At 52.9% G+C, this 26,224-nt stretch overlaps 1 protein-coding gene across 5 annotated transcripts in view; it reads left to right on the top strand.

The window, feature by feature from the left end:
* Nucleotides 1-4,529: 4,529 nt before the first annotated feature.
* The window catches only part of KIF7 (kinesin family member 7), a 29,738-nt gene continuing 8,043 nt past the window's right edge, over nt 4,530-26,224 (top strand). For 2 of the 5 annotated variants that reach the window (XR_013556441.2, XM_060617665.3), the window contains exons 1-11: nt 4,534-5,843; nt 7,424-7,775; nt 9,207-9,407; nt 9,793-10,186; nt 10,405-10,960; nt 11,481-11,594; nt 12,104-12,331; nt 13,092-13,240; nt 13,585-13,700; nt 13,877-14,029; nt 15,703-15,905. Coding sequence is in view for 4 of the 5 variants with exons in the window: in XM_060617665.3 (XP_060473648.3) it covers nt 7,448-7,775; nt 9,207-9,407; nt 9,793-10,186; nt 10,405-10,960; nt 11,481-11,594; nt 12,104-12,331; nt 13,092-13,240; nt 13,585-13,700; nt 13,877-14,029; nt 15,703-15,905 (2,442 nt within the window). In the remaining variant the exon portion in view is untranslated. Of the gene's footprint in view, nt 5,844-7,423; nt 7,776-9,206; nt 9,408-9,792; nt 10,187-10,404; nt 10,961-11,480; nt 11,595-12,103; nt 12,332-13,091; nt 13,241-13,584; nt 13,701-13,876; nt 14,030-15,702; nt 15,906-26,224 lie in introns of all 5 variants that reach the window. The other 3 variants (XM_060617668.3, XM_060617670.3, XM_060617669.3) reach the window with 3 other exon arrangements.

The following is a 26,224-nucleotide window of genomic DNA, read 5'->3' on the forward strand; positions in this document are numbered from 1 at the left end:
CCTTCTATTAGTAGTTTTTCTCACTGGTTTTTAGAGGTGTTTTTTTTTTTTTTTTTTTCATATTTTCTGGATAAACATTATAATTCTTTTATGTTTTGTGATTTGGAGTTATGTGTTAAAAACTCTTCCCTACAATGAAGTCATGAAGATATTCCCCTGTATTTCCTTTGAATATTTCCATAGTTTTGCTTTTTACATTTAATTAATTTTGCTGTATGATTGAGGTAGGAATCCAATTTTCTTTCCTCCACACGGATAACTGATGGTCCTGTATATTTTTCTTAATTTCTTGAATTTTTAGTTTCTCCTCAGTGGAAGTGCACACTGTGAGAAGGTTAAGAGTGCCCCTCGGAAGTCAGCTGGGAGCTTCTGCCCTGCTGACGCCTGAACTTGAATGATGTTTCCTTGTTTCTTGCATCCAGATAGGGCTAAGAGACCAGGTTCTGGCTCACGTATAGCCTCGCTGGGCTTTCGTTCACTGATCCACCCGCTAGCCCTGCCACAGATCAAGTTTCCAAACACGTTCCGTTTGTCTGTTCCTGTGGGATGAACACGTCGTCTGAATTACAGTAGTTTAAAGTATGTTTTCATATCTGGCTGGGCAGGCACCCCCACCCCACCCTTGGCCCTTCTGTAGGAATGTCTTTACAACTTCTGGCTCTTTGTTTTTCCATTTAAATAACAGAGCCAGGTTGTCAGTTTCCACAAAAGAAATTTGCACAGACTTGACTTGTCTCAAGTGACTACAATTATCCTTTGCTCGGATGCTCAGATTGTCACAATTTGGCCCCATTAGTTGGGACCCTTTTTCCCTTCAGGTGTACCACAGACATTTTAAAGTCATCTGAGTTTTCTGCCCGCAAAAAAATGATCCCAGTTCTTGACCTAACGTGTGGAATCAACTACTTTGAATAGGAAATCACGACAGAGCCCAAGTTTGGACGCTGGGGCACAAATATCCAATGGTTCCATGTGCCTATTGGCGACAGACAAAAACAAAAAACAAAAAACAACATTGCATATCCACTAGTAAGAGCTGGAAAGAAGGTATATCTTTCCAAAGTCATGAATTTACATCGATAGTTTCAGTGAACTCTGACATCACAAAATTCGCTCAAATTGTTACTGTAAAAATTTTAATTTTATTTTCTTTAAGCTTAATAACTATTCTTATAATTATAACCCCGTACCTCCTTCTCTGAAACATGAGGTTTCGCCAACCATTACCAATCTTTGTTACATTTATGTGCATGAAGGTCCAAGTTTAGTCTCCAGCTTCTTCACATTCAGAGTCTGAATGAATCGTTTGGTTTTTTTTTAATGTTTATTTTTGAGAGGAGAGAGAAGGAGAGAGAGAGCGCGCGTGCAAGCGGGGTTGGGGCAGCGAGAGAGGGCAGGACAGAGGATCCAAAGAGGGCCCCGAGCTGTCTGCACAGAGCCCAACTCGGGGCTCAGACTCACAAACCACAAGATCATCACCGGAGCCGAAGTTTAACGCCCTACTGAGCTACCCAGGTGCCCCTAAATGAATTGTTTTGACCACTCTGGTAACAGGCTTCTCCGTATCGTTTCAGCTCAGGACCCCAGCTGCTTTAGAATAGTTGGGACCAACAATATAATTCTACAGCATATCAGAGAAAGTGGGGGGGGGGGTTTCACCTACTTTTCCCAAATGCTTGAATTTTTATTACATTATTGCATATATCGAATTATATTTTGAATTATATATCGCAGAAAGTGCCATATCTTCTGGCAGCTTCTGACGGAGAGAGGCTTGGTACCTGAATTAAGAACGTTCATGACACATTGACCAGCCTCTCTTCATCTTTGAAGAATCTAGGACACGGTGGCAGATGACGTCCTGTCTTTAGAGCTCTCCAAAGAAACGGATCCAACAGGTCTGTTGGTATATATATAAGTATATACCAATAGGAAATGTATATACACGGAGAGAGAGATTCATTACAAGGAATTAACTCACACAGTCATGGAGGCTGGCGAGTCCTAATATGTACAGGGTGAGTCAGCAAGCTTGGGACCCAAGAGAGCCAATGGTTTGTTCAAGTGCAAGCCTGAAGGCCCGACTACTGGGAGAACCGATAGTATAGTTCTAGACCAATCCAAAAGCTGGCAGGCTCAGGACTCAGTTTGAGTCTGAAGGTGGGATAAAAGCCAAAGCCTCAGTGCAAGGAAAGTCAGGCAGGAAAACTCTTATCTGGGACGGGGTCAGCCTTTTGGTTCTATTCGGGCCTTCACTTGATTGGACAAGGCCCACCCACATTGGGGAGGGCAATCTGCTTTACTCAAAGTTCACCAATTTATATGTTAATCTCACTCAAAAACACCCTCACAAAAACATCTAGAATAATGTTTTGCCAAATGTCTGGGCACCCCACGGCCCAGTCAAGCCAATACATAAAAGGATGGGAACCATCACACTTCCCAACACCATGCAGACTCAGGTGCACATTCTAAGCCATCATAATCAGTCCGCCCCTTTGCCAGTGGTTACTTCCAGAGGGAAGCCCTCAGCTGTTTGGTACATGAGGTGTGAACCCTGCTCTTAGGGCTCCTAGGAAAAGCTCCCTTCATCCGAAGAGCGAAGAGCCTGCTCATGATACAGTGCTCTCTTCCTCCTCTGCATGTTTTATGGTCGAAGGTGATGATGGCCAGAGAAATGGATAAGCTAGGTCCTTTGTCACGTTGCCACTGACTCAGCCTGCCCCGGAGCCCTCCTCCCTCTCATCCACCTCTCAGCTGAGATAAGAAACGGCCTTATTGTTCAAGCCACTTCAAGTTGTGGTGTGTGTTCCTTGAGGTCGAGGCCTTCCTAATATAGATCTACCCAAAGAGACTTGCCCCTCTCTGCAGCCTTTAATTACACTGCCTGTCTATGACAGGCAATCTTCTGTAGGCATAATAAATTAAATGTCACTGCTGCATCAGGGTTCAGTTTTTCTAACGACATTTAAAGTGACAAATATGTTTCTAGATTTTAATTAAAATTCAACCATGCATGGTGCTCTCAATGCAATCTATCCATCAGAGGTCACAGAGGTGAAGACACTCTCTCCTTGAGGTGGCACTTAGACACCTGTCACCTCTCCTGGTGCCAGGTTTCCCTTGGCAATGACTACAAGGTGTAACTCGATGTCACAAATGTTAAAATGTGAGAAAAATGCGAAACTTAGAACTGAAGAAGCATCTTTTTTGTTTGATGTGAGGAGGTAGATGTTTCTACTGGGTTTCTTTTTCTGGGGGGCGGAGGTCAGGACTGAGAGTGGAAAACGGAGATGACCAAAGAAGGGACTCTGAGCTGAGGACGGGATCGCCCGGTCTGCAGATGGGGGACTTGACTCCTAAAGCAGAAGATGCCACAAAGAGGATGCTCCTTTATTCTCCAGGTATGTCCTGTGCACCGCTCTGTCACTTTGTGCCCACAGCAGGAAACCATGAGCCACGGTGACCCGTATTTCTGCTAATGCGAAAAGGTTTTCCTTCCTTTCTTCAATAACTGTTACCAGAAACCTCTACAGAGTGATGGTGCCAGGCCTTGGGCCAGGGACAAGAGACACAGAGGTAAATAAGGCACACTCCTTTCAAGGACCTCAGTGTCGCAGGTAAAGTGCACCAGCGATAATACGTGTATCATACGTGTGTGTGTAATAGATACGTATGTGCTTGTATATCGTAGGGCTAGAGTCTGGATGCGCGTGTCCCCCCGCAAGTTCATATGTTGAAATCCTATCCCTCGAGGTGATGGTATTGATGGCGGGCCTTTGGGAGCTGATCAGGTCATGAAAGTGGAGCCCTCGTGAATGGGGTCAATGTCCTTATAGGATACACCTCAGAGAGTTAGCTCAGTCTCTTCTGCCATGTGATGTGGGCCCCCTGGGGCATCCAGGAAGCGGGCCCTCATCTGACACTGAATCTTCCGATGCCACGATCCTGGACTTCCCAGCCCCCAAGGCTTGAGAAATAAATGTTTGCCATTTATCAGCTGCCCAGTTTGGGGTATTTTGTTCTATTAACCTGAATGGACTAAGACACACAGAGAATAAGAGTTGGAAGGGAACCCTCCAAGACATCGACTTCTCTTACCTGCCTCCTTCATATTTTGGACTCTATTATTTTTTAAAAACTTTTAAAATGTGTATTTAAAAATTTTTTTTTAATGTCTATTCTTTTTTTTTTTTTTTTTGAGAGACAGAGAACGAGCAGGGGGAAGGGCAGAGAGAGGGAGACACAGAATCCGATGCAGGCTCCAGGCTTCGAGCTGTCAGCACAGAGCCCCATGCGGGGCTCGAACTCACAAACCGTGAGATCATGACCTGAGCTGAAATCGGATGCTTAACCCAAGTGCCCCTGTTAATATAATTTTAACTGGCAGGTATTACAGAGATGGGAGGGAGACCAGGGAGGAGGCTCTGCAGGGGTCCAGGTGAGGGATAGTGGCAGCTTGGGTGGCCAGGGCGTAGAGGACAAAGAGTTTTGCCTGGACTGGAAGCTACAGAGGAGGGGAAGGAGGGGCTCAGTCCTGGACAAGAGAAGAGGAGGAGACAAGGACGGCTTGAGTGATGGGATGGATGGTGGGGGGCACACTGGAAGGGCTGTTTGGGGGCAGTGCCTCGGGTAGCACCTGCCCAGGTAGATGCAGGATGAACAACACCTCTGCAAGGTTCCCTTGAGCTGTTCACTCAGCATAAGCTCCCTAACTGGAGAGGTTGGCTAAGAACCCCACAGCAAACCTCACCTCCCAGTGGCCTCTTTCAGGGGCAGCTGTCCATCCAGCACCGGAGGCTGGGTGCCAGTGCGGTCTACCAGCGGACCAGTGGTTCCCCTGCTCATTATAAACTGGGGGCTTACAAGCCAGCGCTGTGGGGCCAGGCCTTGTCAGGGCCTGTCCTGGGTGAGGCTCCCCCGGAGGCAGCTCCATCCTGCTCTCTGGCACGCTAGAAGGCCTGAGTAGCAGCTCTCTGGGGGCTTCACCCATCCACCCCCTGTCTGGGTCACTCTGGGCCTTGGCAGACAAGGGCCCCAGCAACGATTGTTTCCAGTGTGAGTGCAGAAGGTGCAGCCAGGGCCCGTTCACACAGGGTGGAGTGGGCCCCCAGCCCAATCTCCAGAATCTCATGGGGGAGGGGGATGGATCCTTCTCAGCTTTAGAGAAGGGGTCGTGAAATCAGGGATAAAAGCGGGGCGGAGGCTTCCCGAGGATGGGGAAGGGAGAGATTTGCTGAGCTTTCAGGGGGCGTCGGCAGTGCTGGGATCGAGGGGCAGCCATGGCGGGAGGAGATCAGGTCTGCACCTGAACGAATCAGTTAATGAACAAATAGTAGCTTATCTTTAGTCCAACTGTTACTCAGAATCGAGAGTTGGAAAATCCACTCTCCCCTCGCGGAGCGAAAAAGTCTCCTGGTTAGTTTTCGTCTTCTCACCTGTTGCAACTTGCGTTGTAAGATTGCATGAGCAGGCGGGCTTCTCCCGCTCGGAGAATCAGGCCCGCCTTGGTGGTCGCCGCGACCCCAGAATTCGGCAAGTCTGCGCTGGAATCAGAGCGCGGCTCCGGCAACCCGATTGGCCGCCCCACACCCCTGTCGCGCCCTCGGACAAGGCCCCGCCCAATCCCCGCCCCTCCAGCCCTGACCCCGCCCTGTCTGCGGACCGACTCCACGGCGCCGCCCGGCTCGCGCCTCCGCCCCCGAGTTCCCAGGCGGGCGGAGCTGCGGGCGAGGGGCGGGATGTTTTGGGGGGCGGGGGTCCCGATGACGGCATCGGAGCGCGCCGCGCGGAGGCTCGGAGTCTGACTGCACCCCTGGGGGACTGTGCTCCCACCCGAGCAGGTGGGTTTGGGGCCCGGGAGGGGTGGAGGTCGAGGAGGGGGGCGGGGGAGGCGCGCCCTCGCCCCCTCCCTGCGCAGGCCTGGGCGGGGTGGCAGCGGGAGCCGGCACTTGGGGAGCACTGGACCGAGCACGAGGAGCCCCGATCCTTGCATATCAGCCTCCTGGAGGCCCCTCCTTGAGCGGGCGGAAGCGCCCCCTTCCCTAAATCGGGGGCCTGAGGCCAGCATCCCGGGCCTGGCCGGCAGGGGCGAGCGCCGACGCTGGGAGAGTCGGGCCCGCATGTGTAATCACTTTCCCAAACTCCGAGAGATCCTGTCGCGTGCCCGCCTCCTCTCGCGCCAGACCGCACCCGTGCAGTTGTCCCGGAGCCTTGGGGGCGCGGAGTTCTGTGTCCCGAGCGCTGGAAGAGCTCAGGGTGCGGGGCGAGCCGAGGCGCCCACTGTATTGCGCGATAGTTACCGCTGTGTCCCCAGGGCCGGGCACCCAGCAAGGGACTGGAGGATTGAGTGAGGGAAGGGACGAACCGTTACGTGTGCTCAGAGAAGTTCAGTAGTGACAAACCAAGTGCCGCGGGCCGGGTGGGTAGGAGGCGGTGTGGACCGTGATGAGAAGAGAACGGGGACGGGGAGAGTTTTTTGGATGCAGTTTCATCATCACTGTTGGGCAGCTACTAAGCGTCCGACCTTGTGCTGGGCGGTGGAGATCCAGCAGGAAGGGAGACGCAGGGTCCCTGCCTCCCAGCTCCCTCTGCCACAGAGTGGCCAGTGGCGGGTGGGAGCGTCACCGGGCGTCGTGTGTGCGCCGCGGTGCGGACACGGAGCAGAGGCGCTTCCCTGGCTCCCTGAGGGAGAGGGGGCCAGTCCAAGACCAGAGAAATGAGGAGCCTTGGGCAACACGGGGTGGGGTGCAGGAGGGGAGCAGACAAGGTAGGCAGGGCTGTTAAAGTTTGGATGGCGGTGGGGAGCCTCTCTTGGGAGAGTGTCAGCAGGAGGGTAACATGATTGCATTTGCAGTTTTGAAAGATGCTCCTGGTTGCTGCGTTGGAGACAGAACAGTGAGGAAGCTGGTCACGGCCATCCTGTGGAGATGTCAGTGGCGGGGAGCGGGGCTTTGGCAATAAGATGGGGAGAAGCGGGTGCACTTGAGAGATATCTAGGAGATGGAATTGGCAGGTGTGGTGGTAGGCGTTTGGTCTCGAAGGATCTGGCTTTTTTGAAGAAGGCGGGGCAGGGGGGTGTGAGGGGACAAGGGCGGAGGTGATGGAGACCCTGGTGGGTATCAGGGAAAGGGGCTCCCTGATGTGGTGGTGGTGGAGCGTGCGTGTTCTAGGAGATGGGGTCACCGGGGAGGGGTGCGGCTGGAACACGGAAGCCCTTGGGAGTCAAGTGGAGGAGTTGGGGGCCTTCTTTTGCCAGTGACGGGAACCACGCAGCGTTACCGTGTAGGACCGCGTGTGGCCCTCGCAGTATTCGGACACCAGGCACCCTCCCTTCCATGTCTCCAAGGTCCGGGAGCCCCGGGATCTGGCTCCGGGTCACCTGCAGGTGCTGACGGCCAGGGGCCTCTTCCTCTCTCTACAGGACCGGGAGCTGCCCTCCCCCAGCATGGGGCTGGAGGCCCAGAGGCTGCCGGGGGCCGAGGAGGCCCCAGTGAGGGTGGCCTTGAGGGTCCGGCCGCTGCTGCCCAAGGAGCTGCTGCACGGGCACCAGAGCTGCCTGAGGGTGGAGCCGGGGCACAGCCGCGTCACCCTTGGTCGAGACCGCCACTTTGGCTTCCACGTGGTGCTGGATGAGGACACGGGGCAGGAGGCCGTGTACCAGGCCTGCGTGCAGCCCCTCCTCGAGGCTTTCTTTGAGGGCTTCAACGCCACGGTCTTTGCCTACGGTCAGACGGGCTCCGGGAAGACGTACACCATGGGGGAGGCCAGTGTGGGTGAGTGACCCGGCGGGAGGCCCCGCGTCCTTGTGGAGTCTCCCCAACCTCTGCCCCTGCGTTCCTGCTGCCATACCCCCGTCCAAGGCGAGCCGGGTTCCCAATCTGACCTGCGGCCCCGGGTGGGAGCGGCCGTGTCGGGAGGCGGACCAGGACGGGAAGGAACAGTCCTTGACGTGGGGAGCCTTTTGCACCTCCACAGAGATGGGGTCACACTGTGTGGCTCCGGGGACCTCAGGGGGAGGAAGGGCGGGGCAAGTCGGCCGGTCTCTGGAGGTCGTCAGGATGGCTGACACGGCTCAGGGACCCGTGTTCTAGTCAGAGTAGTGGGAGGGGGGGTTGTTCTGGAAGAGCCGAGTTTGGCTGCTGCCCGGCAAGGGGGCCGGCAGTTCAGTGAGGCCCTGGAGCGTTCGTTTGGGAGGGATGCTTTGGGCCAGTGGAAGGAACTGCCCCACGTTAAGTAGCACAAACGTTCTCTCTCTTAGGTTACAAACGCATACAGGTGTGCCGTAGAAAATTAGGAAAATACAAACACGAGCATTTGGTACTTTCCAGAAATCACTCGCCCTGATACCATTCCGATTTCTCTGAGAAAATCATTTTACCTTTTAAAAAATGGATTATATTGTACCTGTGCTTTTATAGCCTGCTTTTTTCTTACAACATATCATACACATGTCTCTAGATCATTAAATATTCAAGCTAATTTAAAAAAAAATTAATGTTTATTTTTGAGAGCGAGCGACAGAGTGTGAGCTGGGGAGGGGCAGAGAGGGAGGGAGACATAGAATACAGAGCAGGCTCCAGGCTCCCAGCTGGCAGCACAGAGCCCGACGTGGGGCTCGAACCCACAAGAGATCATGACCTGAGCTGAAGTCGGACACTCAACCGACTGAGCCACGCAGGCGCCCCTCCAAGCTGATTTTTTAATGGTGGCTTGGCATTCCATTGTGTATCTAAGTTAACTTATTTAACCAGATCCCTATTGGATCGTAGGATGGACTCTTAGGATGTTTGCATTCTTTTGAAGTTACGAAGAGTGCTGTTCCGAACACCCTCTTATTACTTCCTTGGGATAAATTTAGGAGGTCCTTTAGCTAACTGAGCGTAGACTATAGTAATGAGCTCCCTGACCCGGGGAGTAATCAAGCCAAGGGTATCTGATGATCTAGCAGAGATGTGGTGGAGGGGATGCTTATTACTTCATGAAAGGGGTTGGCCGAACCTTGAGAGGTTGCTGCCAACTCTGAAGTTCCATAATTCCGCCTGACCTTCCTGGAGGGTGGTCTGGCTCAGGCTACCCAGCCGTCCTGGCCTCCGCTGCGACGCTCACGCTGGAGCCCTGCCCTCCAGCTGCTGGCTGGGGCCCTGGGGCCTCGAGCCATGTCCGCTGAAGGCATGGTGGCAGGAGGCTCTGCCGTGTCTCCCCAGCCTCCCTTCACGAGGACGAGCAGGGCATCATCCCACGGGCCATGGCTGAAGCCTTCAAGCTGATCGATGAAAATGACCTGCTTGACTGTCTGGTGCACGTGTCCTACCTGGAAGTGTATAAGGAGGAGTTCCGAGATCTGCTGGAGGTGGGCACCGCCAGCCGTGACATCCAGCTGCGGGAAGATGACCGCGGAAATGTTGGTGAGGAGCTCCTGGGGCCTCCACTGGCCGGGAGTGGGACGTGTGGCTTGATGCGGCTTCACCTGCCGAGGGGTGGCTCCCCTGTCTGGGAGGGCTACCTCCTAACTGGGAAACCCGAGCCCTGGAAGGTTTTGCCTTCCTTTCTCCCGTCTCCCCTGAGTTCGGTATATACTTCTGTACCCAGAGTGCAAGGTGGGCACGGGCAAGCGGGAGCCCCTGGGGCCGGAGCCAGGATGGGCAGGACCCGCCCCGCCCCTGCCTGTCAGGCATGGGGAAGGGGCATCTGAGTCGGGAAGAGCTGGAAAGGGCTAGCCCTGCTCTGCCTGCCCTCCTGGCCAGTCCCGGGCTGCCCCCGCGCTGGGCTCACAGCCTTGCGTGTCCTCAGTGCTGTGTGGCGTCAAGGAGGTGGACGTGGAGGGCCTGGACGAGGTGCTGAGCCTCCTGGAGATGGGCAACGCGGCGCGGCACACGGGCGCCACACACCTCAACCGCCTGTCCAGCCGCTCACACACCGTCTTCACGGTGACCCTGGAGCAGCGGGGGCGCGCCCCCAGCCGCCTGCCGCGACCCCCGGCGGGCCAGCTGCTGGTCTCCAAGTTCCACTTCGTGGACCTGGCGGGCTCGGAGCGGGTGCTCAAGACGGGCAGCACGGGCGAGCGGCTCAAGGAGAGCATCCAGATCAACAGCAGCCTCCTGGCGCTGGGCAACGTCATCAGCGCCCTGGGCGACCCCCAGCGCCGCGGCAGCCACATCCCCTACCGGGACTCCAAGATCACCCGGTGAGGGCCCTGCGGCCCCACGGGAGCAGGGGCCCCTCTCCGGCCGCTGGGGGTCAGGGGGCGGCGGGAGGCGAGGCGAGGAGGGGGTGGGGCCCCTCTGGCTTCCCGGCCGCGCCGCCCACCGCTCCGAGGCCCCCCGGGCGACGAATCAGGGTCCCGGGGCCGGGCGCGTCCTGGCGCTCCGGCGCCCCTGACGCGCCCCCACCCGGCGTCCTCAGGATCCTCAAAGACTCGCTAGGCGGGAACGCCAAGACGGTGATGATCGCCTGCGTCAGCCCCTCCTCCTCCGACTTCGACGAGACCCTCAACACCCTCAACTACGCCAGCCGCGCCCAGAACATCCGCAACCGCGCCACGGTCAACTGGCGGCCCGAGGCCGAGCGCGCGCCCGAGGAGGCGGCGGCCGGCGCGCGCGGCCCCCCGCGCCACCGCTCGGAGACGCGCATCATCCACCGCGGACGGCGCGCCCCCGGCCCCGCCGCCGCCCCCGCCGCCCCCGCCGCCGCCGCCGCGGCCGCCGCCCGCCTGGGCGCCGAGTGCGCGCGCTACCGGGCCCGCACCGACGCCGCCTACAGCCTCCTGCGCGAGCTGCAGGCGGAGCCGGGGCTGCCCGGCGCCGCCGCCCGCAAGGTGCGCGACTGGCTGTGCGCCGTCGAGGGGGAGCGCAGCGCCCTGAGCTCCGCCTCCGGGCCCGACAGCGGCATCGAGAGCGCCTCCGCCGAGGAGCAGGCCACGCAGGGGCCCGGCGGGGGGCCGAAGGTGGCCAAGGGCCAGGTGTGGCCCCGGGGAGGGAGGGAGCGGGGAAGGGAGCCGTCTTCATACGGCCAGCGGCGCCCCTGCCCCTTGTCCATCAGCGCAGCGCATTCCTGATTCAGAGGCGATTCTGATGACTTTGACCACGTCCTTTACCCTCCCGAGTCTCAGGGTCTCTGTCTGTGAAACAGGGATAACGTGGGTACCTACCTCCTAGGCTTGTTGTAAGGGCCGAAGGTGCACCAAGTGCCCAGCGCAGCACGCTAGTGGAGCCTCAGTGGGTTCCCAATAATAGTGATGCCGTTGTTATTGTTAATAAAAGTATGATTCATAATCCAAGAGATGGCCCAAATAGCTTGCAGAGGGGACCACAGGCTGGGTGGGCTCTGGAGCCCCACTGCAGGCAGGGCTTGCAGCAGAGTAGCAAGCTGGACTAGGGGAACCCCTGGCAGGGCAGAGAGAGGGCCGGGGTGTCCCAGAGACAGGCAGGCTTGTCCGCCGGCTCCCGCCCCTGAAGCCTCTCTCCTTGCCCCTATCATAGGAAGATGGGGCACTGCAGTTGCTCGCCCTGCAGAGCCAGGTGGCCCGGCTGGAGGAGGAGAACCGAGACTTTCTGGCGGCCCTGGAGGACGCCATGGAGCAGTACAAACTGCAGGTGGGGGCAGGCTTCCTCAAGGTGAAATCGAGCTGAGCTTCCGGGAGAAGGGGGAGTTAGCCAGGGCGGGCTTCTGGCAGGGTGGGAAGAGATGGAGGGGGCACAACTGAGCGACAGCGTGGAGGTGAGGAAGAGAATGGTGCGGGTGGTTGTGCCTGACGGCCATGACCCTGGATGAGAGGTGGGACTGGAGGGGCAGTCGGACGGGTCCCCGTCGTCCCAAGGCAACTGGGTCAGCATTGCTCCCGGCGCCCTCTGGCGGCAGTGACTGGCATGAACGTGGAGGACTGACCTGGAGCTAGCTGGGTGGGGTGAGAGCTTGACCCTGAACAACTGGTGTGCGTGTGTGTGTTTGGGCAACAAGTGGTCAGAGGTATCTGGCCCTCCTCAGTTTTAGCCGAGAGAGGGTGGGGTGGCCCCTTTCTTCAGTTTCCCGCACTTCTGCCTGCCAGCATCCCGGCACCCTCCCCGTCCGCACCCCCCATCAGCACCCGGAACATGTCTTCCAGAGCGACCGGCTTCGGGAGCAGCAGCAGGAAATGGCGGAGCTTCGGCTGCGGCTAGAGCTGGTGCGGCCTGGCTGGGGGGCCCCAGGGCTCCTACAGGGCCTGTCTGCCGGCTCCTTTGCGCCCCGGCCTCACACAGCCCCCCTCGGCGGTGCCCACAACCACATGCTGGGCATGGTGCCCCCCGTCTGCCTTCCTGGAGATGAAGTTGGCCCTGAGAACTGGGGAGAGGTGAGGAGGTGGCGAGGCCGGGTGTCTCGCATTGGACAGGCTCGGGCAGGGGAAGGGCGGTGCTGCCGAATGTATCCAGCCTTTCCCGGGACCAGCTGTGAGATACCCCTTTCCAGTGCTCCTAGAGAAAGGGCCAAAATTTGGGGGACTCTGTAGGGCCGCTCAGAAGGGTCTGGTACCACTGGGCATCCCTGGGCTGGCTGGAGATTTTTGAAGTGAGGAAGTTACAGAGGGAGTTGGGCTTCAGGCGCTGGATGGAAAGCTTGCACACCTCCAGAGATGGGGGGCTTATCACCTCTGAGGCCACCCCTTCTGTCTTTGCAAGTATACTTTTCCATGAGCCCTAATCTCCCTGAGCCCGGCCTTCTAGTCACTTGGGACCTTCTGGACAAAGGCTGTCCTGCGTCTTCCTGAAAGTTCTGGGTCATCTCAGCTGTAAAAGCCCAAGGCATTGCGGGGAGGGAGGGTGTGAGTTTGACCGGAGTCTGTTATACATCCACCACTCTGGCAGGGCACTGCTGGTGAGCTGTATACAAAGATAGGGCAAACTGTCACCCGTGGAGTCCCAGGTGCTATGGGCGCCACAGGGGAGGAGGCGCTGGCAGGTTGGGAGGAAGCTCCTACTCTCGCTTGGGATTGGCAGGGCTGTGAGGAGGGCGGGCAGGGCCGGACATAGGCACGAGCAAAGATTGATGATGGAAAATGGCTGATGGACGGTGCCCTGGGTGCTTTCTGTCCTGAAACCCTGGCACTCCCCTAGCAGGTGACAAATGGCAGAGAGGCTGGCGCCCAGCTGCTGGCAGAGGCAGACAGCCAGGGGAGCGGCTCTTCAGCTGCCTCGGAGGAGGAGGAGCAGGAGGAGGGGCAGGAGGAGGGGCAGCCGCCCCTGCGGCCCCCGCACCTGCGCAGGTGAGTGGGACCAGCTGCCCACCTGACCCAAAGCACCTCAGGACCCAGGCTGGGCTGGAGGAGGACCCCACTGTGGTCTCAGGGAGCCCTCACCTATGTTGCCCCGTCCGGTGGGGAGAGCAGATGGGGACTGTGGGCTTGGAACCGGTGGGGTGAGTACGCCACAGGGTGGGCCCCGGGCCTCCTGGTTCTCGGCCTTCACGGCGGCCTTCGGTGCCCCCAACAGCCCAGCCCCCTGGCCTCGGTTCTGCCAGGCCGATGCCCCGAGGCCCCATTGACCCTGAGAGGACAGAAGACCACAGTGGCCTCTCTTCCTTCCTCTGAGTCCTGCTTCTGTCTTCCAGGAACGGGATCAACAAGTGGAGCCAGAGGGTGGGGGCCCGCCCAGGAAGTCCATGTGCCGGGAAGGGCCCAGAGCTTCCCCCCGAAGAACTGGGTGCAGCCATCCCGGGGCCCAGAGGTGAGCTGGGCCTGGTGCAGAGAGGGCTCTGACCCTCCCCTCCGTGATCCTGGACTGGCTGTCCCAGACGGTCCACACGCCATGCCTCGCCGCCCCTGCCCGGGGCGTGCCTCTCCCCTCCCCCGCCTGCCCCACTGATCGTTGGGGTGGTGGCCTTGACGGCGGGCTTGTTACAGTAGCCGGTGGGAGCAAGGCCCTGGCGCGGCCCCGCCGGACCCCAGCTGCCACGGCCTCTGAGCGGCGGCTGGCCCAAGCCCAACAGAAGATCCGGGAGCTGGCCATCAACATCCGCATGAAGGAGGAGCTCATTGGCGAGCTGGTCCGCACAGGTGAGGCAGTGGGCCTTCGGGCGGGCCTCCCGCCCGAGGGTGGTTAGGAGCGGGGACCAGGTGGCTTAGTGTGGTAGCCGACTCAGCCTCTTGGGCCTGTGTGACCTTGAGCAAGTAGAATAGCCCCTCTGTGGCTCTGTTTCCTTCTCTCTAAAGTGGGGCTAGTAATTGTACCTGCTTTTTGGGCCGTTGAAGGGACTTCATTCAGCTGAAGCGCTAAGACCGGTTCTCAGAAAGCAATACCTATTCGTGGTAGCGGTAGTTGTATTTGTCAGTTGCCTGCCGCGTTAGGCACCTTGCTGGGCACAGGATCCCCTACTCTTAGGGTGCAAACAATGGCCCCAAATCATGCTACGTCCGCCACTGGTGACACATGTAAAGAAGCAGCTGAGCCTTTTTATTTGAAGGGTCGTGTATTTATTACAAGATGCATTATGAAGGGACGCCTGGGTGGCTCAGTCGGTTGAGCGTCCGACTTCGGCTCAGGTCACGATCTCACGGTTCGTGGGTTCGAGCCCCCTGTCAGGCTCTGTGCGGACAGCTCGGAGCCTGGAGCCTGCTTCGGATTCTGCGTCTGTCTGTCTGTCTGTCTCTCAAAAATAAATAAATGTTTACAAAATGCATCATGAAGAATTTCAAACACAAGAGGAGGAAGGCTGGCACAGCAGGGCCCCGTGCGCCCGTCACCCAGATTTAGCGTCACGAGGTTCTCCCATACATCCCTTTCCTTTGTCTCTTTTGTCTTCGCTGAGGTGTTTTGAAGCAATCCCAGGCATCTTGTCATCTCACCCCCACACCGTTCAGTTTGCCTCTTTTTGGACACGTTAACCGACGTGCCACGAGCACGTCTAACGAAGCTCCACGTCCCCCCCACGCCCAGAGCACAAGCCTGTTCCCTCAGGTCTTTGGCAGAGTCCGTGGACAGCTGATTTGCTGGCACCCGGCTCCACACATGTCCCACACCGTGCTCGTGAGGTCTCTAAAGCGTCCCTTCTCCTGTCTCCTCACAGTCCTGGAGACTGTCCCAAACCCCTCGTGTTCAGGACTTGCCCATTGGCTTCCTTGTGGTGGTATTTAACTCATCCCTCCGCTCGCCAGATTTCCCGCCAATGGAAGTCAGTTCTGGAGGCTTAATTACATGCAGGCCCAACCTGTGTATTTGTTAGTAGGTGGCAGGTGAAAATAAAGCCAATTTAGGGGTGGCCTGGGAGGCTCAGTCGATGAAGCTTCCGACTCTTGACTTCGGCTCAGATCGCGATCTCACGTCTCGTGAGTTTGAGTCCCGAGTCAGGCTCTGTGCTGGCAGCGCGGAGCCGGCTTGGGATTCTCTGTCTCCCCCTCTCTCTGCCCCTCCCCTGCGTACATGCACGTGCATTCTCTCTTTCTCTCTCTCTCTCTCACAAAAACAAACATTTAAAAAAATAAAGCCAGTTTAACCCCTAATTTCTATGGGTCATTGCTATGGATGAGGCTAATTTTAATTGAAAAAGTAAGCGGCTTAAAGGAAAATACAGTAAATAACTCACGGTACCAGTGGTACAGAGGCTTGGCAAAACCCCCACAGGTGACCATGGCTGACAGAGGTCTGGAACCCCTCCCAGGGGAGCCGAGCGATGGTCCCCTTGGGGGAGAGGCGCTGCCTGTGCTGATGAGGCCCCCGCTCTTTCTTCCAGGCAAGGCGGCCCAGGCCCTGAACCGGCAGCACAGCCGGCACATCCGGGAGCTGGAGCAGGAGGCGGAGCAGGTGCGGGCGGAGCTGAGCGAAAGCCAGAGGCAGCTGCGGGAGCTGGAGGGCAGGGAGCCCCAGGACGCCGGCGAGCGGTCCCGGCTCCAGGAGTTCCGCAAGAGGGTCGCTGTCGCCCAGAGCCAGGTGCAGGTCAGTACGGGGATCCCGGGGCAGTGGCTGGGGGCCTGGGATCAAGCCAGGTGGGCCCCGAGGCCAGGTTCACCGGCACCCGTGGGCGCTCAGGCCCTCGTGGCCCAGCCCCTGGCTGGCTTGGGGAACGACCTCCGACTCCCAGGGTGAGGCCGGTGTTACACAGAAGTCAGCAGCGCTGAGCGGGGTGTCTCAGCTGTAAACACAGCAGAGGCAGGGAGGCCAGTGCTGCCTGCAGCCCAGTGAGGGGGGAAGGGTGGGCATCGAAAGCAAGCTACCCCTTCCTCATGCAGCCCCCCTCCCCTCCCCCCCAGCTCCCCGGCCACTTCTCTCTCCGTCCCGTCTTCTCTGTCTACCCCTCGGGCCGTCAGTCTGTCTGACTCGAACATCTGTCTATCACGCTGTTGGTTGGTAACCCCCGCCCCCTCCGGAGCTTCCTGGGTGTAACCTGAAATGGGTCCCTGCGAGCAGAGGGCAGGGAGAGACCAAAGAAAGAGGCAGCCACCCCAGGTAGAAAGGTTTCCTAAGCAAGGGAGCTTGCATACCAGTCTTGTCTTGGCGGCAGCAAGGTGAGTGGATCCCCGCACCCGCGCACCACATCTTAAAAGTTTGTGAGGCTCCCTGAACTGCGTTCAGTCGTGTGTACACGCAGCGTTCTCAGCGCCACATCACTCTCTCAAGGTCGTGTCCTTAGAGCCGCCTCGGGGAGTGGGAAAGGCGAGCAGAGCCCACGTTCCAAGGACAGGGGAGGGAGTGAGGAGCCTCTGATCACCTGGGTCCACCCAGCTCATGGGTCAACTAGATTCAACAAGGATCACACGTTAGCCGAACACACAACGTTGTGATTGGATAATGGCACAGGGGCCTCCTCGTAGGACAGTAATGTCCAAGGCCATTCTATTTTGGAGGATAGCTGTTCTCATCAGAGACCTTTCAGTGTTGAGGACAGGCTTCTTTGGCTGTCATTTAAGCTTGCTAGATGAATTTAGTAAGGGCTTCTCTGTGTGCTATACTGTCCTCCAGCCCAGTGGAGGGAACCAAGATGGCGGCCAAACGATCGTACTGTTGGAAAACAGCGTCCGCCTGGCCTTGAGGAGAGGGAAGTTCGAAGCTTTAGGATATTGACCTGGTCGTGCGTACCGTACCTGTTGGCTGGGGGAGGCAGCTCTGCCAGGCGTGAAGAGATGGACTGGGGGATGTGCCCAACCAGGACTCCCACCTTCTTCCCTCTCCCAGTGGCACATTTACCATTCCGCGTCTAGTGCGTTTCACCAGGTCGGGCTTGTAGCAGGACAACAGGATCCCAGTGGAGACCGAGGAGTCCCCTCGAAGTAACTCACCCATCCAGATGGGACACCCTAGGCAAGTTCTGGTAGACCATCCCTTTCCCAGGCGTGGTGGGGCTTGGTGTTCTCAGCAGCACAGCACATGGCTCCATGGTGAGAGTTGAGACAGTGGCTGTTTCCCATGACTTCCATACCTCGACGGGATTGGGTGCCTTGGCAAGAGGCCCCAGTCTGGCATATGGGGCACGGGCCCTACTGGTTGATCACTCACATGTATGAAAGCCTGGGGGAGTACTTTAGTCCACCCAGCCAGAGTGGTTTTATCTGTTACTACTGTAGTCTGCTGGGTTGTTTTGTTTTGTTTTTTTTTTGAAGTATAGTTGACGTGTTACATTAGTTTCAGGTGCACAACACAGTGATGCACCAAGTGTGTACCTATGCTGTGCTCACGGCAAGTGTAGCTACCATCGGTCACCACACAACGTTGTTACAATCCCATTGACTTTATCCCCTATGCTGTGTCTTGTCCCATGAGTTATTCATTCCATAACTGGAAGCCTGTACCTCCCACTCGCCTTCACCCGGGCCGCCTCCCCCTCCCCTCTGGCCACCGTGAGTTTGTCCTCTGTATTTATGGGTCTGTTTGTGCTACTTGTTCTCTGGATTCCACATATAAGCAAAATCATACAGTATTTGCGTTTCTCATATTTCACTTAGCATGAAACCCTCCAGGTCCATCCATGTTGTTGCAGATGGCGAGATCTCATCCCTTTTTTATGGCTGAGTAATATTCCATTGTACATATACGCCACATCTTTATCCCTTCATCTATCGATGGACACTTGGGTTGCTTCCATATCTTGGCTATTGTAAATTACGCTGTAGTAAACATAAGGTGCTTATATCCTTTCAAACTAGTGTTTTCATTTTCTTTGGGTAAATGCCTAGTAGTGTGATTACTGGATCATATGGTAATTCTATTTTTAATTTTTTGAGGAACCTCCATACTGTTTTCCACAGTGGCTGCACCAATTAGCATTCCCACCATCAGTGCATGAGGGTTCCTCCCCCCGCCCCATCCTCACCAACACTTATTTCTTGTCTTTTTACATCAAGCCATTCTGACAGGTGTGAGGTGATACCTCATTGTGGTTTTGATTTGTATTTACCTGATGATCAGTCATGTTGAGCGTCTTTTCGTGTGTCTGTTGACCGTCTGCCTGTTTTCTTTGGAGAAATGTTTGTTCATGTCTTCTGCCCATTTTTGATGGGAGTATTTTTTTGTGTTGAGTTGGGTAAGTTCTTCATATATTTTGGATGCTAACTCTTGATTGTCAATGTCATTTGCAAATATCTCCTCCCATTCCATAGGTTGCCTTTTAGTTTTGTTTACTGTTTGTTTTGCACAAGCTTTTTATTTTTATGAAATCCCAATAGTTTATTTTTGCTTGTTTTCCTTGCCTCAGGGGATCTATCTAGAAAGAAGTTGATGTCAGAGATGTTACTGCCTGTGTGCTCTTCTAGGACTTTTATGGTTTCAGGTCTCACATTTAGGTCCTTAATCCATTTTGAGTTTATTTTTGTGGATGGTGTAAGAAAGTGGTCCAGGTTCATTCTTTTGCATGTGACGGTCCAGTTTTCCCAGCACCATTTGCAGAAGAAACTATTTTCCCCATTGTATATTCTTGCCTCCTTTGTTAAACATTGACCACATAAGTGTGGATTTATTTCTGAGCTCTCTATTCTGTTTTATTGATCTATGTGTCTATTTTTGTGCCAGTACCATACTGTTTTGATCACTACAGCTTTGTAATGTAACATGAAATCTGGAGTTGTGATACCCACAGCTTTGTTTTTCATTTTCAAGATTGCTTTGGCTATTTGGGGTCTTTCATGGTTCCATACAAATTTTAGGATTGTTTGTTCTAGCTCTGTGAAAAATTCAGTTGGCATTTTGGTAGGGATTATATTAAATCTGTAGGTTGCTTTAGGTAGTATAGACATTTTAATAATATTTGTTCTTCCAATCAATGAGCGTGGAATGTCTTTGCATTGGTTTGTGTTATCTTCAGTTTCTTTCGTCAGTGATTTATAGTTTTCAGAGTATAGGTCTTTCTCCTCTTTGAATAAGTTTATTCCTACATGTTTTATTATTATTTGGTGCAGTTGTAAATGAAAGGGTTTTCTTAATTTCTCTTTCTGCTGCTTCATCATTAGTGTATAGAAATGCAACAGATTTTTGTATAATTTTGTATCCTGTGATCTTACTGAATTAATTTATCAGTTCTAGTAGTGTTTTGGTGGAATTTTTAGGGTTTTCTATATATAGTATCATGTCATCTGCATATAGGAGTTTTACTTTCTCCTTACCAACTTGGGTGCCTTTTATTTCTGGTCTGCTCGCAGTGGCTAGGACTTCTAGTACTATGTGGAATAAAAGTGATGAGAGTGGACATACTTTCCTTATTACTGACCACAGGGGAAAAGCTCTCAGTTTTTCATCATTAAGCATGATGTTAGCTGTGGGTTTTTCATATATGGCCTTTATTATGATGAGGTATGTTCTCTCTACACCTACTTTGTAGAGGATTTTTATCATGAATAGATGTTGTACTTTGTCCAATGCTTTTTCTGCATCTATTGAAACGATCATATGGTTGTTTTCTCTTATTGATGTAATGTGTCACATTGATTTGTGACTGTTGAACCACCCCTTGCACCTCAGGAGTAAATCCTACCTCATCACGGTGAATAATTTTTTACATACATTGTTGGGTTTGGTTTGCTAGTACTTTGTTGAGGATTTTTTTGTCTATGTTCATCAGAGATATTGGCATGTAGTTCTCTTTTTTTGGTCATGTCTTTGACTCGTTTTGGTATCAGGGTAATGCTGGCCTCAGAACGGATTTGGAGGCTTTCCTTCCTCTATTTTTTGGAATAGTTTGAGAACAATAGGTATCACTCGTCTTTAAATGTTTGGTAGAATTCTCCTGTGAAGCCATCTGATCCCGGACTTTTGTTTGCTGGGAGTTTTTTTTGTTTTTTTTTTTTTTTTGTTTTTTTTTTTTAATTACCAATTCAATTCCATTGCTGGTAATCAGTCTGTTCAAATTTTATTTCTTGGTGATTAGTTTTGGTAGGTTATGTGTCTAGAAATTTATCCGTTTCTTCTGGGTTGTTCAATTTGCTGGTGTATCATGTTTCTTAATATTCTCTTTACCATCCTTTGTATAATTTCTGTGGTGTCACTTATTATTTTTCTTCTTTCATTTCTGATTTTGAGTCCCTCCCCTGCTTTCTTTTTGATAGGTTTGGCTAAAGGTTTATCAATTTTGTCGATTTTTTTCGAGGAACCAGCTCCTGGTTTCATTGATCTGTTCTATTTTTTTTAGTCTCTATTTTATTTCTGCTCTAATCTTTATTATTTCCTTCCTTCTGCTGGTTTTGGATTTTGTCTGTTCTCTTTCTTGCTCCTTTAGGTATAAGGTTAGATTGTTGATGTGAGATTTTTTTCTTTTTGAGGTAGGCTTGTGTTGCCATAAACTTCCCTCTTAGAACAGTTTTTGTGGCATCCCAAAGGTTTTGGACCATTGTGTTTTCGTTTTCATTTGTCTCCATATAGGTTGTTGATTTCTTGGTTGGCTCACTCATTGTTTAGTAGCATATTTAACCTCCATGTATTTGTGTTCTTTCCAGATTTTTTCTTGTGGTTGATTTTTAGTTATGGTCAGAAAAGATGCATGGTGGGACTTTGATCTTTTGGAATTTGTTGAGACTGGTTCTGTGGCCTAATGTGTGATCTGTTCTGGAGAATGTTCCATGTGCACTTGAAAAGAATGTGTATTCTGCTGTTTTAGGATGAAATGTTTTGAATATATCTGTTAAGTCCATCTGGTCCAGTGTGTCATTCAAAGCCACTGTTTCCTTGTTGATCTTCTGTTCGGATGATCTGTCCATGAATGTAAGTGGGGTGTTAAAGTCCCCTATTATTATTGTATTACTATTAATTAATTACTTTTTGTTATCAACTGCTTTATGTGTTGGGTGCTTCCATGTTGGGTGCATAAATATTTATGATTGTTCTATCTTGTTGGATTGTTCCCTTAATGACTACGTAATGTCCTTCCTTGTTCTTGTTACAATCTTTGTTTTAAAGTCTATATTGTCTGATAGAATACATTACTACCCCAGATTTCTTATCACATCCATCCCCTCACTTTTTTTTTTTAAGTTTATTTATTTTGAGAGAGAGAGCGAGAGCGAGCATGATCAGGGGAGGGGCAGAGAGGGAGAGAGAGAGAATCCCAAGCAGGCTTTGCGATGACAGAGTGGATCCCAATGTGAGGCTCAAACCCATGAACCATGAGACCATGACCTGAACCGAAACTAAGGGTTGGACACTCAAGTGACTGAGCCACCCAGGCATCCCACCATCCCCTCACTTTCAATATGCAGGTGTCTTTAGGTCTGAAATAAGTCTCTTTTAGGCAGAAAATAGTGGGTCTTGTTTCTTTAATCCATGTCACACTGTGTCTTTTTTTTTTTTTTTTAATGTTTTCTTATTTTTGAGAGAGAGGAAGGGAGAGCGGCAGAGAGAGAGAGAGAGAGGGGAACAAAGGATCCGAAGCAGGCTCTGCACTGACAGCAGAGAGCCTGATGCGGGGCTTGAACTCATGAACCATGAGATTATGACCTCAGCTGAAGTCGAGTACTTAACCAACTGAACCATCCAGGTGCCCCAATACTGTGTCTTTTGATTGGAGCATTTAGTCCATTTACATTCAAAGTAATTTTTGATAGGTATGTATGTATTGCCATTTTATTGTTGTTTTTTATAGTTCCTCTCAGTTTCTTTATTCTTTTGCTCTTTTCTTCCCAGTTTGTTGGCTTTCTTTAATGATATACTTGAATTCGTTCCTCTTTATTTTTTGCATATCTATTCCTGGTATTTGATTTGTGGTTACCGTTAGGTTTATATCTAACCTCTTCTACAAATGGCAGTCTATATTAAGTTGACGGTCGGTTAAGTTTGAACCCATTCTTTACTCTTCTCCCCACCACATTTTAGGATTTATGATGTCATACTTTACAACCTTTTACTTTGTGAGTCCCCTGACTAATTTTTACAGATATACTTATTTTTACTTCTTTCATGCTTCCTACTTTTCTTACTCTTACTTATGATCTTTTCTTTCCACTGAAAGAGTCCCATTTAACATTTCTTGCAGAGCTGGTTTAGTGGTTGTGAACTCCTTTAGCTTTTGTTTGGGAAATTCTTTCTCTCTCCTCCTATTCTGAATGGTGGTGTTACGGGGTAGATTATTCTCGGCTGCAGACTTTTCCTTTCAGTGCTGTGAATGCCATTCCCTTCTGGCCTGCAAAGTTTTTGCTGAAAAATCAGCTGATGGTCTCATGGGGTTTCTCTTGTATGTAACTGTTTTCTCTTGATGCTTTTAAAATCCTCCATCACTACTTTTTGCCATTTTAATTACTCAGTGTCTTGGTGTGGGCCTCCTTGAGTTGATTTTATGGGGCGATTTCTGTACCTCTAGATCTGGATATCTGTTTCCTTCCCCAGCTTCAGGAAGTTTTCAGGTATCAGGTCTTGAAATAAATTTTCTGCCCTTTTCTCTCTTTTCTTTCTGGGATCCTTATAATGCCAATGTTGCCACACTTGATGGAGTCACCGAGTTCCCTAAATCTGTTTTCATTTTGCATAATTTTTTTCTCTCACCTGCTCAGCTTGATTACTTTCCATTACTCTGTCCTCATCCATTCTTCTGCTTCTTCTAGTCTGCTATTTATTCCCCCTAGTGTCTTTTTAGTTTCATTTATTGTGTTCTTCATTTCTGGTTGGTTCTCTTTTTATGTTTTCTGTCTCCTTGTTCAGGGTCTCACTGATGTCCTCCACTCTTTTCTCAAGTCCAGTGAGTATCTTTATGACTGTTACTTTAAATCCTCTATCAGGCATATTACTTATTTCTGTTTTGTTTCGGCCTCTTGCTGTGATTTTGTCCTGTCCTTCCATCTGGGACACATCCCTCTGTCTCCTCATTTTGTCTAACTCTGGGTCGGGTTTTGTGTGTTAGGAAAGCCAGCTACATCCTCTGCTCTTGAAAATGTGGCCTCATGAGGAAGAGGTCCTGTAGTGCAGTGTCCCCCGTTCACCAGAACCTGGTGCTTCACAAATATCTCACATGTGCATCGTGTGCACCTGACTGTTGTGGCCGCTTTTGCCATCCGTCCAGTGGTCTGCAGGGGCTCTCTTTGTCTGCTGTGGGCAGAGTTTGGTCCCTGTGCCGTTAGTGGGCCAGTCTGGGGCCACGCCGGGCTTGAGTCAGATCAGGGATTTGCCAGAGCCGTGGAAGCACCGAACTGCAGGGCCCTTTCCCTGTGTTTTCCCGAGAAGCTTTTGTGGATGCGCACGGCCTCCAGCAAGACCCTCTGTCTGCCCCCAGCCCACTGCTGGCGCCGCAGTCAGACTAGTGTGGTTGTCTTCCCATCTCTCTGGGGCAGGAGTCACTTTGGAGTAGTGCCGGCCTCTGTGGGGGCTGCTTCCACACTGCCAGGCTGTGGCCTGGGTTGGATGGGCTCTGGCCCAGAGCATATTAGAGCGGACGGGTCTGCGACGTGCACAGGGGCAGGGCGTCCAGTTTTAGCGAGGTTTGTGAGCTGTCCTCTTGTGAGAGGGGACCTCCTGCTACTATGTCCAGGACCCGCCACGGGGGCGGAGGAGGTGGATCTGTAAAGTGCGGGGTGCGTGGTGTCTGCAAGGTTTGTGCCCGCCTTCTGGGGGAGGAGTCCTGTCTTGCTGGGACTGAGGCAGGTCTGGCTGCAGGGGCAGATCTGCTGGAGCGCCGTGGGATGAGGCTCAGTGTAAGTTAGGCAGTGAGTGTTGGTGTCGCGCTGGCCCCCACGAGGGGCTGTGTGTTGATGCTGGGGGGGGGGGGGCGGGCAGAGCCTGGAAATGGCACCTGCCAGGTCCTCTGTTCCTGGAGGAGTCCCTCAGTGATGTCTGTCCCTCCAGATTAGTAAATGACTGTCCCTCCATACGCCCTGGGCATTTTTCAAACTCCTGCTTCTGTCTGTATCTCCATGCCTGTGTGTTGTGCTGTCTCTTTAAGGGTGGGACTCCACTTCCTGTGGCCCTTGGGTTCTCCCAGACCTGAGCCCGCTGAGTTTTAAAATTCTAATTTTTATTTATTTATTTATTTTGAGAGAGAGAGTGTGCGTGAAGCAGGGAGGGGCAGAGGGGAGAGAGAGGGAATCTTAAGCAGGCTCCATACTTAGTACAGAGCCTTACATAGGACTCGGTCTCATGACTGAGATCACGACCTGAGCCGAAATCAGGAGTTGGATGCTTAACTGACTGAGCCACCCCGGCACTCCTAAAGTTCCATGCTTTAAGTCCCACTACTTTTAAGAACTCTCAAAATTTGGCCCCTCTGGTTTTCAAAGCCAAATGTTAGGGTGATTGATCTTCCCCGGGCAGGCTCCCTGGTGTGAGGGTCTGTTTTTGTCCCTTCTCCGCTTCCTTGGTGTCCCCCTTTCCCATGGACGGTCCTGTCGTCCATCTAGCTCCCACCGTGTCTCCGCCCTTCCCACCCTCTTCCACGGGTGTCTTCTCTTCATTTAGTTTGGTTTGTTCTGCCTGTCTTCTGGTTGTTTTCTGGGTTGTTTGCTCCCATGTGTTTTCCAGTTGCATCCATGAGATGAGGTGAGCTTAGCGGCCTCCTACAACTCTCTCAGCTTTCATTTCAGTGCTCCAGCCATGAACCAGCCCGCTCACATGGCTGGAGCTTTTATTGATATTCGTGATCTTTCAGAGGCTGTGGACTGGATTTTGGACAAGGGAACTCCTCCAGCAGTCTGCATTTTATCGTGTTTTATTTTAATTTTTTAAATGTTTATTTTTGAGAGAGCGTGCGCAAGCAGGGAGGGGCAGAGAGGGAGGCAGAGAAACTAAAGCAGGCTGCGTGCAGTCAGTGCAAAGCCTGACACAGGGCTCAAACTCCCGAACCGTGAGATCATCACCTGAGTTGAAGTCCGATGCTCAACCGACTGAGCCACCCAGGTGCCCCAGCAGTCTGTATTTTAAAAGGTCCCCACCCCCCCCCCTCCCCGCCCCACTTTGCCTTTTTCAGTCTCTGTGGGCAATGCTTTGGTCATGTCCTGGGGTGTTTATATTTCAAAGACTAAGATTTACTAAGAATTGCTAAGACTTACAAATTCAAGGGACAAAGCATGCAAGTTTTCTTCAAGGAGTTTGGGGTAATTGCTATTTAAATTTGTCCTTTGTGGGGCGCTGGGTGGCTCAGTTGGTTGAGTGTCTGACTCTTGATCTCGATTCAGGTCATGATCTCCCGGTTCATGGATTGCGCCCTGCGTCGGGCTCTGCGCTGACAGCGTGGAGCCTGCCTGGGATTCTCTCTCTTCCTCTCTTTCCGCCCCTCCCCAGCTCACACGCTCATGCTCTCTCAAAATAAATAAACTTAAAAAAAATAAAAAGTAAAGGAAATTTTTCCTTTGTGTCAGGGTCAGAAGACATGGGGCATCTTGTCTGTTTCCTCCTCAGTTACCTCCTCATCCTCCTCACCTTCTCAGAGACTCCAGCTCTTAGCATCTGAATCAGGCTTTGTCACAAGCACCCGGATGTCAATCAGAGGCATCTTGTGCCCTCGTAGCTTTATAAGGTCTTTACCCCACACCCCTTACCCCGCACTCCAGCCCAGTGGGCAGCAGAATAGCCTTACCTCTTCCTTCTTTGCCCCGGCGTGCCGTGCAGCTTCCCAAGCCAGCCCCTAAATCAGCGTTTTAAGGATGCCCCCATGCTCATGCGGCCATCCGTGAGCGTCTGGCATAGGGGCCACCTCTCCCCACCCAGGTCTCTGGCCGACTCCGGGTTTCGCCTGCTGCCATTTTCCGTGGCAATCTGCTCGCGAGCTTCCCGGATGTCACTTTAAACCGGTCCCCGCATGCAGAGGGCGGGGGAAGCTATGAAAGAGGCAGCCACTCCCCGTGGGGAAGTCGCAG

This window comes from Panthera onca, chromosome B3 (genome assembly GCF_046562875.1).
Source record: "Panthera onca isolate mPanOnc1 chromosome B3, mPanOnc1 haplotype 2, whole genome shotgun sequence".
NCBI lineage: Eukaryota > Metazoa > Chordata > Mammalia > Carnivora > Felidae > Panthera > Panthera onca.